The 16,022-nt window shown below is 42.0% G+C and overlaps 1 protein-coding gene across 1 annotated transcript; it reads left to right on the forward strand.

Annotated features, from left to right (window-relative positions):
* Window positions 1-295: 295 nt before the first annotated feature.
* On the forward strand, window positions 296-6,373 carry LOC306793324 (terminal nucleotidyltransferase 5A-like). The gene is made up of 2 exons (XM_079290895.1): window positions 296-1,364; window positions 2,972-6,373. The coding sequence occupies exons 1-2, from the start codon at window positions 939-941 to the stop codon at window positions 3,785-3,787; spliced, it is 1,242 nt and encodes a 413-aa protein (XP_079147021.1). The 5' UTR covers window positions 296-938; the 3' UTR covers window positions 3,788-6,373.
* The last annotated feature ends 9,649 nt before the right edge of the window (window positions 6,374-16,022 follow it).

The raw sequence follows: 16,022 nt of genomic DNA on the forward strand, positions 1-16,022 counted from the left end.
CTATTGATAATGGAAAGTATAAGACAAGTGAGGTGTGGCTTTTGGAGGAGAAGGAGTGCCGAGAAATCGATTCAAGGCGAGTTTTGGTGAGGGGTCAGCCTCCAATCTGTCTCCTTCTCCTCTCGCTTTACTGCTATTCTCCAGATACGCCTCTGTCTCCAGCCTTGCAGCCACACAAAGTAACTATGGGAAGCGACGGCAGCTATTAGTGAGTGTGGGCTGTCAATCAGGCCGACCCGCCCAACGCCTCTCAGATAGGAAGCGCTCTGATCACAACTTCTCCAGCAGCTGTAGAGTGGGACCTCTGTGGCATTACGCAGTACCAACAAGCAACAATCGGCCAAAATGTAAAGGAAAAGCAGCCTAACACCTCTTTCTGAAAGTAGGTGTGCAGTGGAAAAGTGTAGTAGTCTCAAAACGAGTGCGTAAAGTTGACGTTACGCAGCAGGGACGCGCAATCTGTGCGTAAAAGTGGGTCAAAGTGGAGAGAAGTAAAACTTCTGCGGTGGATGAAACGTTTTCTCGGCTGCAATGGATGCGTCAGCGAGCCTTTGGGGCGTAATGAGGAGCTGAAACTGTGAGGAACAATTGTTTCGACCTTTACAGTCGCTGTCTGCCTTCCAAAGTTGGGCGACAGCGCAGCAGCGGAGCGGAGCGCGCAGCGGGGCAGTGACTAAGCCTTACGGCTGGGAAGCTAATGAATTGAATTTGTCTGGACTACAGACTTTATGTAAGAAGTAGGACACGCACAACGCCGCCCAACTAGTTATTTCCGTCTTGCGTAGAGACGCTTCGTCGTCCAGCACATTGTTGTAATGACAGACGTCGGCTCTGAACGTTCAATTCTTCACAAAGTTGCAGCTGGCTGATGCCACGACTCCAGCAGGAGTTAGTGAAACGTTTTGTCGTTTACATCCTTCTGTCTACCTCTTCACAACATGGACGAGAGTGTTGAGTCTGCTGTGGCCGATAGCAGCTCGAACGGGGAGAGCATCAACCTCAGCGTGCTCAACTGGGAGCAAGTGCAGCGGCTGGACACCATCCTCACCGGATCCATCCCGATCCACGGCCGGTGGAGCTTCCCCACTCTGGAGGTGAAGCCACGAGATATCGTCAATGTGGTCCGGAGCCGCATGGAGGAGAAGCGGATACATGTCCGGGAGGTGCGACTGAACGGCTCCGCCGCCAGCTACGTCCTGCACGAGGATAGCGGTCTGGGATGGAAAGATCTGGACTTAATATTCTGCGCCGACTTGAAAGGAGAGATGGAGTTTCAGATAGTGAAAGATATCGTTCTGGACTCTCTTCTAGACTTCTTGCCAGAGGGAGTGAATAAGGAAAAGATCACGCCAGTGACCTTAAAGGTAGTATATGGAGTTATAGATCATATGACTGTTTGTTAATCTTTCAAACCTGACAGGGAAGAAATTGAACATATATTTTTTTGATGCACTTCAAATTAAATGGACATACGTCTTAACATGTTTCAGTTCATGGGGTTGTATTTGTGTCTTTATTATGCATCAAGCAGAGTAGGTTCAAACTATCAACAGTGCAATCAAAATGTTTTATAGTAAGTCAAATCAAGTTGTGATTAAAAATGGATTCATGCAAATCCAAAATGTTTGCCTGCTGTTGAGCTGAATCTCGTGGGCGGGACTTAGGCCAAATGTAAAACAAGTCTCTATTGGCCAGTTTCGACGCAGTGACACTTGTCATACTATTGTAGTTATAATGATGTTATAGAACCCTTCAGGGTGATGCAAGACCTCTCTGAGATCTCCATGTTAAGGGTTATGTCACAATAATGACCCGCTCGCTGTATCCCGCTTATTTCACGACTACTTACTAATTTCACACAAATATATTGATTTGAAAATGAAGTCTACGTCCATAGCAACGGTCTGTTATTCATAGTTGAATGCTGTAATTGACCAATCATAATCGAGTATTCAACAAAGGTCGAGACTGGCCAATAGAGACGTGCCTTACATTGTTGATTTGTCAGTGTAGGTCCTGCCACACGACATTCAGCTCCAACACCAAGGAACACTTTTGCATTCATACAAATTTAATCATGAATTCATTTTACTTGCGTTTAAAAAAAATTTGGATTGCAGTGTTGATGGTTTTGCTCCAAAACTTAATTGGTTTGATTGCGTAATCAAGACAGAGAATATGAGATCTGCCCTGAATATCTCCAACCAGCAGAGATATAAGCTTTCAAATAGTAAAAAGGTTGGTTTCCAATTCAAAGATGATTCTGTCTAATCCAATTGGTGTTGTATCCACATTAATAAGTCATCTCTCAGTTACCTGGATACACAGGACTTGCCGGGCTACTAATGGCCCACCAACAGATGTGATCAGCAAAACATCACGACTAACAGACCTCATCCAAGATTTGTATCTGGTGCAAATAGCATTAATGTCCAGTTGTTGGAGCCTCCTCAGCCTGGTTTAGAGTATTTTCTATCCACTAGATCTCCGTGTAAGACGCACAGTGCAATCCTTCTTAAACATCACCAGCAGTGCATGTGTGGCTTCAGAAGAACAAAAAAAAAAAAAGTGTTTGATGCACTGTTGCAAGAACTAACACCATATTACAGCTGTGAAAGAGAGGACGAGTTAGTTAACAGACAGAAAGAAGGCTGTACTCCTCTGACACTCATCACTGGAGCCTACTCTATGCTCTGATTATGTTGCAGTGGCCCTTATAAGTTATAGGAAACACATAAACCATCATAAAAACATTTGGCTATGTTCAACTAAATGTTTGTGTGTTTTCTGATTCATAAGATATTAAAGTTAAATCTATATCCACCTATATGAACCTAATAACTCCAACAGTGTCTTCTATTGCTTGACTCGTTTTCAGTCATTGACTTAAAGCTTGCACAAACAAGAAATGCATTAAACTTAGTCGACGACAATGTTTCACGAGACAATGTTTCACTTGTGTATGTTTTAGGAGGCTTACGTGCAAAAGATGGTGAAAGTGTGCAATCACTCAGACCGCTGGAGTCTCATCTCCCTCTCCAACAACCGCGGCAAGAACGTGGAGCTCAAGTTCGTGGACTCTCTCCGACGGCAGTTTGAGTTCAGCGTGGACTCCTTCCAGATCCGCCTGGACTCGCTTCTACTCTTCTACGAGTGCTCGGAGCACCCCATGGCTGCCACTTTCCACCCCACGATTCTCGGGGAGAGCGTCTACGGCGACTTCCCCACCGCCCTCGATCACCTGCGCAAGCGCCTCATCTGCACCAGGAGCCCCGAGGAGATCCGAGGCGGGGGTTTGCTGAAGTACTGCCACCTGCTGGTGCGAGGTTTCCGCGCAGCTTCCCACACTGAGATGAAACTGCTGCAGCGCTACATGTGCTCGCGCTTCTTCATAGACTTCCCCGATGTGCGCGAGCAGAGGCGGAAGCTGGAGTCCTACCTGCAGAACCACTTTGTGGACCTGGAGGACAGGAAGTATGACTATCTGGCCACGCTGTACGAGGTGGTGCAGGAGAGCACGGTGTGCCTGATGGGCCATGAAAGGCGTCAGACTCTCAGCCTCATCTCCTCGCTGGCTTTGCGGGTCCTGGCCGAGCAGAACGCCATCCCCAACGCCGCCAACGTCACCTGCTTCTACCAGCCAGCTCCTTATGTCTCGGACGGCAATTTCAGCAACTATTACATAGCGCAGGTTCAGCCCATCTACCCCTTTCCGCCATCCTTTCCCCAGTATTACATTCCTTCTCAGCACCATCCTATGTACGCCACCTGGTTACCCTGTAACTAAACTCTGTGTGCATTCACGCACTTTTGTGGAACCGGTGGAACCTCCCTGAAAGGGATGATTGCTGATCGTTTTATCTCTTTCTTGAGATGGGGAATGAGGGAAATGAGAGAAGAAAGAACACGAGGCAAAATTAGACAGATAAAAGAAGAGAATAAGGAATAGGGCAGTGGGCCAGAGGAAGGCTTTCCCCCGGGGTAGGGTGCCACAGCAGGAGCTGAGCACACAGGGAGAGATGCCAGTAAGGGAGGCTGACCCATCCCTTTTAGGGTTCTCTCATCGAAGATCGATTTGGTAGACCATCGGGTATACGATGATATTTTTCTTGTCTGTTGTGAGTTATGGCTCAGAGGAACTCACATTTAAAATGAACATGTACGAGATCCACATCCTCTTTACATGAGAAACCATAACTAACTCACATACAGCCGCAGAGATTAGCGGAGGACACGCATGACATGCTGAAGATGTCGATTCATGGTCAATCACCGGCGAGCTTCTTTTCACAGACAATGCAAAATGAGGAATTGGATACTGTTTACAAAATCCAAAGATCTACTTTGATACTTAACTTTATCTGAATTCTGAGACAAAAAAACAACAAAACAATGCATGCTTTATTTCTGTACAGGAATAATTTTCTTTAAGTGCCTAGATGAAGCCTAAAGGGAGGAGACATTTTTGTGATTCTTTATCTGTTGGGTCGTCCAATTGATGTTCGAGGTGATAATGAATGTGCAGTACAGAGAGTCGACCCATGCCGAGTAAGGTCTCCGACACAGAGGCAGGTTTTAGACCAACTGATTTTTTTGACCATGTTTCGCTAAAGACTCTGCAGTCCCGCTCGACGAACACACATCCTGATTATCAAAGAGGAAGTAGCAACATAATCTCATCATCGGTAAAGAGAAGGGAGGGGGGAGGGGGGAGGTGGAGGTTGGATCAAAAATGCTTACGAGAGTAAAATAGATGGGGATTTTGAGAGAAATGGACAGAGAAAGAATTCGGTTTGGCAGCAAGAGAGAATAAACTGCTCTTATCTGCAGTTTTATTGGATCGCCAAATAAGGTGGTCAAGAGCTCAGCGTGATAAAACAAAAAGCTATTCAGCACAGATAATGTTATCATCTGTGGGAGATGAAGAAACTTATTTGGATATGTGGAAGTTTTGCGCCTAATGTGTTTCAAAATGCATCTTCGTCTTGTGTAGTCTATTTCAAAATGTTCTTGTGAAACTGTAATGCATATGAACAGATCTGACATATACAACTCACACTTACTTAAAAAAGGTGCCCTGTGAAGTTTTCATGTAAAAAACAAAAGTTATGTTTACATATAGTCTCACCAAAACGCATTGTGGGTTTCTTTTAATACTACAAAAGTGTTAAGTGCACTTTCTTCCTCTTGCAAAGTCGATTTTTGGAATGTTTTAAATGTAGCAGGCTTCTTCTTCACTGCTTTTTATGGCAGGATGAGTAATCCATGAAATTGTAAAATTGATGGGAAGATATAAATCACCCTGCCTGCATGGTTGCACATATTCATGTACGTCAAAAATTAAACTACTTGTTTGTTTTAAAATCACTCCATAGCGCTACTTACTAGTGGTCAAAAACTTCACAGGGCAACTTTAAGTTTCAAATAAATATTAAACATAAAAAAGCACCAATGTGTTTGAAGTGCATTCTGAAACAGGGACAACCAGTTTTCTCAAATTACACTGGAAAGTATATCATTTTCTTCTTCTTATCAAATATATCAAATAATAATTTTTCAACATAATTTGTACGCAGTTTAAAAATATTTGGACATGCTGTATGCACTGTAACGATGTGTATCATTTCCATGTGTAAGAGAGAAAGAGAAAATGGATGTCTGCAAACATCTGCAGGCCAAAACAAACGGCATGTCTGTCGGTGGGCTGGATGTTGGAGTAGAAGCATACTACTGGCAGAGTCAGAGGCCCAGCAGAGGAGAATGCTTTCAGAAAATGTGCTGCATGAAACCTAAAAAGATTCAATAAAATGCAAGAGTTTGGAATGTCGTAGAAATTTGGGCTGCATTAGCAGATCGTAGCTGTTGAAATGTCATCTCTTTTTAACATGGATAAGCACCAAGCAATGAGGAAACGAGTACAGATAAAGACCATCACATGAGCAATAAGAAAAATGTCTTTTTTTTTATGATGATCATGGACAAAAATAAAAAAGTGCAAGACACTCGGCGTATTCCCTCAAACATGTCAGATCTCCTATTTTTCTATCATTCTCTATTTTTGTACAGTTTGCGTTTGGCTGATGTAGCAGGCAGATTCAAAGCTGTGTAGTTGAGTATTTTGTGGTGTGTGCGAATTTGTGATTTATTTTGTCTGCTGAAGAGCAGTGCAGGTGGACATGGCGGCTATGCTGAGATGCAGATTTAGCGTGTGTTCATTGTATGCGTGCTCTGAGCTGTTTCACATGGGTTTTATGTTGCTCTAAAGAGATTGTTTCACTGTTCTACTTGTTTTTAACTGCTGTCCTGTTTGGGCATGAAAATAATGATCTGATAATTGTATCCAAGTTGACAAACTTGAGAATTAAAAAGCAAAAAAAAAAGACCAGCAGACAAGAGTTGTTCAGTTTTTTGTTATTCTCACATTAACAATCTGCATGACAGTGTTTTAGACGTTTTACCTTATTGAACCTCAGGTCAGCCGAGGTATATAGCTCTGGCATTTAGCGGTTTTGTGCCCAGGCTTTGTGCCCAGGCTTTGACAGACAGAGGAAAAGTCTTCATTAGGTCAACGTCCCGAGATGCTCGCACAACGCCAGCGGGTACGAATGCTGCTGCCAGCAAGTGTCAGCTGAACCCGACGGGTTTCCCCTCCGAGAGACATCACAACGGGCGTCAGCAGCCGTCATTTCATCGTTTGCCAGACCTCATTAGCTGAGACTGTTTGCAACAGCAGGTAGATGCCATGTACAGACCTTACTACCAGCAGAGCCTTGGTCCCCAGTGACACATGGCAACTGATTAAGTCGATTGGCTCCAGGTCTGCATTAATCGAATGCCTCGGCCTCCAGATGTCACTTTCCCTGCCGACATTGAGGAAAATATATTCCTGAGTCTCTCTTTCATGTTTATTTGCTTTCTTCCGTCTGTCTCTATGTTACCCTGCCTTATTCTCTCTTATTTATTTTTCAACTTTTACTTATTTTTTTTTGGCCGGATGTTACTTTCGTGACACCGAGTACACAGCTTTATGCCGTCTCTATCCTCCGTTTTGTGTCCTCACTCATTTCCCTTCATCTCTGCCTGCCTGGGCCTCTTGCTGAACTTAAGCAGAGAGAGATGAGCTATGGAGAGGAGAACAGAGCCAATGTTATCCCCTGTTAACCCTCCTGTTACCTTCAAATTTACCAACATCTTTTACTATTGGGGTCAATTTGACCCCAGCAATTTCAACCTCCAGAAAATGATCATAATTCAAATTTTTCTCCAAGTTTATGTATTCGGAACTTTTTGCTTGTTTGTTGACGACCTAAATAGCGCATTAAATAATAATTAAAAAAAGACACCCACCCCCTTAAACATCCGGGAATACCTGTTAAGCGACTTTGGAGAAATATGCAGATCAGAATAAAATCTCACTGATTGACATATCATTTAAAAGAGATAATTTGTTGGTGTTTTAATGGCTTTATATTATCTCTAAGTACATATTTTTGTTATCTGTAAAGTTTGGAATGAAAAACTATTTCTGTTATTAAGACGAGTAACATTCGTTCTGTTCGGGGTCAATTTGACACCAGGAAAAACAAAACCAATTTCCAAAACTTTTAAGGATTTTATTTTTTTTAAAGAACATCAGCATCAGAACATCAGTAAAGAACACATAACACTTCTGTATATACAAAAAAACTATAAAAAAAAATACGTGTGCATCAGGGATTGTTCTATGCTACTAATGCGAATATGTATGTGCGAGATAGTAAAAAACAAAGTTACATGGTCACTAAAATTAGTTTGACAGAATATGAAGAGTATGTTATTTTTCCTTCAGGCCACCAGAAGGTACATTCCAGCCTGTTGTTTGCACTACTGTACACATGATGTGCAGAGAGTGCATGCATGTTCCTTGCAGATGTATTTCACACAGGTGTTGCTGGTCTTGGAGTAATTTCTGTTGGGACAGACCTGGCACCTGCCACGTTTCTTGCCTCCAGTTTGAACCACTAGAGGAGTTGGGGTGTATGTCTCTGTTTGGATGTCCTTCACAACGGTTGCAGCAGCTGTTGATGGTCTCGGAAGGCACCGTCTTCTCTCGATATGAGGTTTCACCAACGCGTAACCCAGTTGCTCCAGGAAAATCCTCCTTTGACTCAGTTTTCCGCTGTTCCAGTCGTTCATTTCCCTCCATATTACAAAGGCATTGTAGACGCTCACATCAATGATGTTGAAGAAAATTACAAGGGGCCAACGGGCAGTCATGCGTCGGCAGCTGTATGTGGCTGTGACCTTGTCCAGGTTATCAACACCTCCCTTTGTCTCGTTGTAGTCCAAGACCATTTGTGGTTTTTTGTCTTCTCTGGTATCAAGGGCTTAAAGCAGGGGTCTCAAACTCATTTTCACTCCGGGCCACATCAGCATCACGGTCGCCCTCAAAGGGCCGGTTGTAAATGTAAGACTGTGTAAATGTAACTACTCCTAACATATTGGTAAATAACTGTCTCTGAATTTGATTATTGTTTATTCAAGTGTAAAAATATTGTACATGCAGTTATATAAATGTAAACTTATATTTAAGCACATTTCTGTCATAACTTAAATCCTTTTAATTTAGGGTTAAGAAACCCACATTTCTCTATCAAAGATCAAACTATTAAAGAAAATATCAAAGACAAATATCAAAGACAAGTTATTACAATAACTTTGTTCAAAGCTTAAAATCCTTTCAAGGGTGCGTTTGCACAATCCGACATGAAGTATTTCATGTGTTTTTAAAGCCACGTTTGAAGTAGTCTTCAATGTTCTCACAATACATTTCAAATGTACAGTAACCAGCCAAAGAGCTGCTTCTGTGTTTAAGTATCTCATCATTATGTCTTTCTATCATAGTTATGACTTTCTATCTCGTAACTTCGACTTTCTATCTCATAATTTCGACTAACTTAAAAAAAAAAAGATTTAAAAAAAAGATTTTTCTTTTTTTTTTTGTGCTGGCGGATTCGCGGGCCACATAAAATGACGTGGCGGGCCGGATTCGGCCCGCGGGCCGGGAGTTTGAGACCCCTGGCTTAAAGGGACTGTTTAGTGTGTTGCACAACAAGGAAAAGAGCTAACCTAATAACACAGTTAGCTTAGGAAGTGTGTTACTATGGTGCTTTTAAGTAGCGTGTTGACAGGTGAGCGGGGGAAGATTACAGTTTTCGGAGGTGAAAGCTCATGTCCAGCTCACGAAAAATCTAAACAATGTCCTGGTTTCTGACTCAGAAAGTCCACCGTTGTCCTGAGAGCAGCATTTTGATTGAAATAAATCCAGTGACAAAGAAATGTAAAAGTAAAATGACATACATTCGTTTTCTTGCCGAGAGTTAGATGAGAAGATTGACACACTAAGTATGATATTACAGGCGAATGACGGTTAGCTTAGCAAAAAACTGGAAACAGCGAGCATAGATTTCTCCAGATGTAACAAAATCCACCTAGCAGCACCTCTAAAGCGCACTAATTAACACATTGCATCTTGTTTGTACTGTATATCTCACTGTTTGTGGAGCTTCAGATGTACTTGTAGGGGTATTTGGTTACTTTTGGCTATCCTGGACAGAGCCAGGCTAGCCAGGTTTTCCCCTGTTTTGTGTCTTCATGCTAAGCTAACCACCTGTTAGCTCTGGCTTTCATATTAACCGTACAAGCATCAAAGTTCAATCAATCTTCTTATCGGACTCTTAAAAAAGCTGTGGAACTGTTCTAAGAAGCTGTAACTCACAGTGAGGGCATTCATTAACTCAGTATGTTGGGACTGCACATGTGAGGCAGAAAACGGTGGGAAACCCACATCTGTTTAAAAACTCAAAGCTATGGACCGCCTTCAAAGATGACTCTTGTGTTTATAAAAATACCACGGCTACGACTTTAAGAGGAGCCATCAAAGAAATATGACAAAGGATTCCTTTGTGATTTGTCTGTTCAAATAAGCGCAGACAGATTTATTTAGTGCAGATTCTGTTAGTTCTTACAGTCCAGGAGGATGTCAACTCTGATTTGTTTGAGCTTTTCAGGCATTTCAGACAGAGTCAGAATGGAGCAACAGATGGACAGACGCCATGATAGCTAACCGCCTTGTGCCAATGGATCTGTTGAGGGCGACTATTAGGAACGATGAGTTATAATTAAAGGTAAAATGTATGTCCTCAGTGGATTTAGTTGTCTAAATGATAATCCCGTTTGCGAGGACCACCATGGAGAAGTCTATCTAACATAAGACAGATGGGGTCTGAGATCTGAAAGAGATGTGGTTTGAAAAACAAGAGACACTTTTTGAAAGTCGAAAGTTTTCTGTGTAAGATACTTTTTTAAATGACTTAAATGGCCATCTAGTGTTTTAATGAACAAAACCTATTTACTCTCCCAGGCTTGTGTGTGCGTATTTTCACAGGCAAAAGGTTGGCTGGACTCACATCACTGTTGCAACCTTTAAATGCGTTGAGCCTCACAACAGGAAATTAATAGCACCAAAAAGGTCAGTTAGCAGCTTGTAAAACACTGGAATTAAGGGTGCAGTGCTGACAACAGGTTTTCATTGGTTTCCACAAGTACATGAAGACAACTTCATTCGACTCTTATTTAGAAGCAGCGGGTAGCACAGCTGCAGCACAGACACCATAGATTAACGGCGTGTTTTATTGGGGATGCACAATCAAAATAACGCATTCCGCATAATACCTGTGTTTTTGGACCACTGAGTGACAAAGGAATCGACAGCATCCGAAGAAGTGTATCTATGCAAACACACACACACACACACACTGAAATCCATTGGAGATGAACCAGTTGGAAGAGCAGCAGGACCAAGAGTCCATCCAGCTCAGTCCAGCCGGGGTCAGAGGTCACCGAGTAAATCAAACAAAAGCAAGACCAGACTGTGAGAAACAACGATGTGTGTCTGTGCGTGAGAGAGAGAGCAAAAGAGATAGAGCGGGATGGAGACACACAGAGACGTGTGTGGGCATGCGTGTCTGCATTTGTGTACTTGTGCCGTTGGTGTATTTTTGTTACAGGAAGGCTTGTCTAGTTTTCAGTGAGAGACGTGTGTGGGTGAAGTTGCTTTTAGAGATTATGAATCGCAGCCATAAGCAAAACTCGATCCTCTCAATTATTAGGCAACACAATGATAATAATTCATAGCAGCCAATAACAGAGTTTTCGGTGACATCAGATGCCAAACAACTGGTTGGCTGGACCAATACATCACATTCATCCCTAATCTTAAGTGTTTATGCCTGGTAGTGTAAATAGTTTGGCCAGCTGGACCGGGGCCGGAGATTGTCTTGTTGTGGAGCAGAAACCAGCTGGCAACAGAGAGGGAGAGATGCTTCGGTAATTTGACACAGCAGTGAAAATGACTTGTTTTCTCAAAACGAACAGGAATCATGAAGTAATAAATCCATAAATAGATCTGCAACGTCGCACACGTGTCAGCATGTTTGCATGCATGTGGCAGCGAAACACAATTCAGTTTAATTCTGTTAAATGTAATTAAGTTCAATTTGGCACCACGTTTTGGTAAGGCACCCTTTTAACAAGAATAAGAGTCGGCAGCCTTAAAAACAACAGCAATTTCGTCTTTGATCTGATTATGCAATAAGTCGTCTGTGCAACATTGATTATGTGTATTGCGGCATGCAGCTATATTCTTGTTTGTTTTGTGTTTCCCATCACCTATTTCATAATTGACGACTTGCTAATCCCCTGTTTACCTCTGCTGTGTGGACGGGAGTGAGGGAGGGGGCGCATAGGCACAATTGTTTGCATTGTGTTGAAAAATTGCAAAATCTAAAAAACAAACATAAAAAAAAAAGAAGTCTATTCTACAGGGCTTTGAGCCAAATGCTAACAAACTACATGCTGCTAGCTTGGCTGAAGGAGTTATTTGTACATCATGAAACCTTAACCAATGAGTTATCAGTTGAAGGCCATTAATGAGAAGAGATTTGGGGTTGTGAAAAATCCCTTTGGCTGCTATTAAAAGTCTATTTGTTAATAATGCAGCTATGAATGTTGGTTCTCCATTCATGTCTGGATTTCTCACTGTCTGTTGAGCAGTTACAAAGGTTAATAAACGGTTCTTCATTCAATAATTCATCAAATCTAGAGGTGTAAAGAGGCTTAAAAGCTAGCTACAAAGTCAAAGCATTTGTCGTGCTTTTGAAAGACCAATGCCAGCTACAAAGTTGTTCTTGTTCGTTAGCTAATATAAATCACATTAATAAATGACTAACCAAAAATTGAGCCTTTAATTCAAATTAGAAAGTGGTACCAGTTTTAAAATCTGACATTCCTTGACTGCTGTAAAGTTATATTTTAGTGTCGTCAGTGTTGTAACAATTATGAGAAGCTGGTCTCCTCTCTCCTGCAAAATAACATCTGGTATATTGCTCTCTAACACACACACACACACACACAAAACACATCAACCCACACAATCCTAGTAAAGTAGCACTTAGCTAGCACAGTCAGAGATGCCAGGAAAAGTGCAAAGATGGGACAAACCCTTAAATTGTCACATTCTGGCTCGAAGCATCACAGACATATTACCATTTGAGTGCACGATGACTTTGAAATATAGAGAAACAAGTTGCTCATGAGTGCGAGCAGTCAGCAATAATACCCACTTTAATATTCCCAAAACTGATCAGGAATAGAATCGTCGCAATTATCATCATCATTACCATAACTGTGAGGATAAAATCAAATTCGTTTTGCTGTTGTGAGCGGTGCAGTCACAGCTTAACACGCCATTTATGTTGTCTCAGCCCCGGAGTTCATCAAAATATCACTTTCGAAAATAATGCCTTCTTTGTAGCTTTTCCCCAGAGTGTGACTGCAGTCCAACTGGGTCTTTGTTTTTAAAGTTATGAAAAATAAGTGTCGATAAAATGACATTTTGCTGATCCTTACATACTTGTTAGGGGTTGTTTGGATTTAGGATTCAAGGTAGAATCACAATTGGGATTGAGGCTTAAAGTTGGTGATGAGGTAAATTAACTCAGTGAGTAAAAGCCTTCACAAGTATAATGATTCAAAGATGTGCGCTTTGGTGACAAAACACCGGCGGAGGTGCTGAAATGCTGTACAGTGGATTTTTCCCCAGATGGTGACGCAGCAGAAAAGAAGAGCAAGCCAGAGAAAACATCAGTTTGTTTCCAGTCGTGTGTGTGTGTTTGTGTGTGTGTGTGTGTGTGTGTGTGTGTCCCATGTCCATCCATAAAATGTAAAAAATAAAGAGAAATGTTGAACACATCGACACACAGTGATGATTTTAAAAGGCAAACCACTTTCTGTAATTATTAACTTATGAATCATGAGTGCATTTATACAGAACTTAATGTCATAGGCATTTTATCACATCATGCTGCACTTCATCTTTGAGCAATTACAGTCTAAAACACTGACTTGCACTTCCCGCCATGAAATAATGGTAATCTGTGACGGGCATTTATTCTCAGCCGTCTGAAGGGTTCATTTGGAGCCAAATTTAAATCACCAAGGTGCTAGTTTGTATGAGTTTTTGTGTATGTGTGTGTGTGTGTGTGTGTGTGTGGGGTGCAGAAATGCCGGTTGTGTACTCACATCCTGGTCGAAGCGTTATTGCTTTCCTCTCCGTCCCAGCCTCCTGCTAACACGCCTGTTCTTACTGGGCTGTGACGATAGTTATTATTACATTGTAATAGCAAACACACCTGCCATCTCGCTGCTCGTGCCAAAAACACACCTGTATGTGGTTAAGTATAGCTTTGTTGCTATATATGGTGGAGACAGTTATACATGGCCTCAAGAAATGTGCATATGTGGGCATGTTTCGTTTTTTGGCTTTATAGCATCTTATATCATCAGATAGATCTCTGTGACATTGATCATTTATGTGACATCACTTCCTGAAGGCTCTTTGACAATGACACGTCTTTCCCTCTTCATGGAGGAAAAAGCTGTAGAAGGGGGGGGGGGGGGGGGGGGGTTAGCGGCTGCACTCTGTGTGATGAAGGACTCGTGTGTAAGTAATCATAGAAAGCCGTCTTAGTCTCAACAGCTCGTCTCCGCACAGCAGCCCGGGCCAATGTATTCCAGGAGTTATGCATTATTAGTGCCGCTGGTCAGAAAAACACGAGCAGACCGTGCTAAGTCTGCCGACTGTGCGTTCACCGGTTTCAGTTTCACAGCAATGTTGCCCGGCGGAGAAAACCAAAACAAACTCACCCAAAGCTCCACTGTTTGACACAGCTGCTTGTTTTCCATCAAATGCAGCTGCTGCAGCAAATTGACTTTTGCAAATTACATCAATAATGCAAGCAGGAAGAAGTTCATACCTGAAAAGGCAATCTTTAGGGCCGTCCACTGATTCACCACCTCAGCCATCAGGGCACAAATACAGAGCAGTGAAGTGGAGAAGAAGTGGCTTTGGGAAAAGCCTGATCCCTAAAGCCATAGACCTGAGTGTTTACTGTTGTCTGTCACTCTATGTCGTTGCTGCTGTATGTATCCCTGTCTGATTTGTACAGTGCTGTGGGGAGGAATGTCCCCTTGGGGACAATAAAGTCTAAATTAATTGAAAGAAGAAACAAGTTTTGGCTGTTGGACAGAGACGGGTTTACTGAACAAACCGCAGTCACTGGCATCAAAATCAGACACTTTGGACCAAACCGAAGAGGTTTTGCAGCTCCACAACAACGTCAAGCTATACTTGGGCCTCTGCTTCTGGCACATAACAGTCGTTACTCTCTATTGGTGCTGGCAACCGAGAGATATGCAACCTGTCAAGCTATGACAACTAAATATTGTTTTGTGTTTCTTGATAGCAGAGTATGTGACAGTTTGGGCAATCTGCACTTTGAACTAGCAGTCACAAAGGAAAAGGGAGCTTGGATCATCTTGAGCCGTCTCACGAGCTCGGTGCATAAAGTGTTTGAGAGTATATGGGAGATGAATTACTCTGCAGACAGGCAGCGTTATCCACCTCACGATTTGCCAAAAAATCAGCAAAAATAATCATTATTTAATCCAACTCTTAGTCTAATATCAGTCAGGTGTACCTGCTAATCTCAATAAGTCAAGATGATCTACTTTTTTATCAACTAATGATAAAAGAGAACAGAAGAAGTTCTAGTCTTCCTTCAGAGAACAGAGGAGGCTTTACCTCCTTTCCTGGCTTGCCGCTGCATGTGCATGTTCTCTGGCATGTTTACACAGCAAACAAAGTGATTATATTAAGTCGGTGATGATGCTCCTATTCATAAATGATAATCAAGTTAGTCTTCTTGACTTGCAGCAGCGTAAATATGGTGCTCAGATACAATTAATGTCACAAAACAAAAAAAACACATGCTGCCTGATTCTAGACTCAGTATATTAAAATCAGCCTCTTTCTTTCTTTTTCCCTTCATTCTTCGGCCGATATCATTCCAAAACAATGACTGAGTCTATATTTATGCAGTTTCTCAGACCATTCATTTGTTACAGAAGGGTAGAGTGCCAACATCAACATCCAATTCTGACCCGTCAGACAAACCAGTGATTCCAATCCAACCATTACCAATCAGCACAAAAGTCGATTCCTTTTCCGATTGTCTGGTCCCGATTTGGAAAACAGATGTCGGTGGTTGTTTGCAGATCATGTACATGAGCAAAATCTTTAAAAACAGAACTACTAATTGCATGGTAATGTATTTCAAATGCAGTTCGATAAACCACAGTCATAGTGTTATCGCAATGGTCAGACGATACCCAGTCAAGCGTGGCCTTCAAACCTTCAAACGTCTGCATGTCTGTGAGGAAAGAGGAAAAGTTAGACTGTTAAATTTCAACTCATTTTCTCCACGTTTGAAACTTTTTCTAACTCCGTTTCCCACTTTCCTGTAATATTTCATTCTTTTGGCTTTTTTTCTATTCTGCTCTCGCTTACTCCTCTGTATTCCATCTATGGGCGGTTATGGATAATCAAGGATAGTTTGGAGATTCATGGAAAAGTTATTTTTTTT

The sequence above is a fragment of the Melanostigma gelatinosum genome, assembly GCF_949748355.1.
Source record: "Melanostigma gelatinosum genome assembly, chromosome: 19".
In the NCBI taxonomy this organism is placed as follows: Eukaryota; Metazoa; Chordata; class Actinopteri; order Perciformes; family Zoarcidae; genus Melanostigma; species Melanostigma gelatinosum.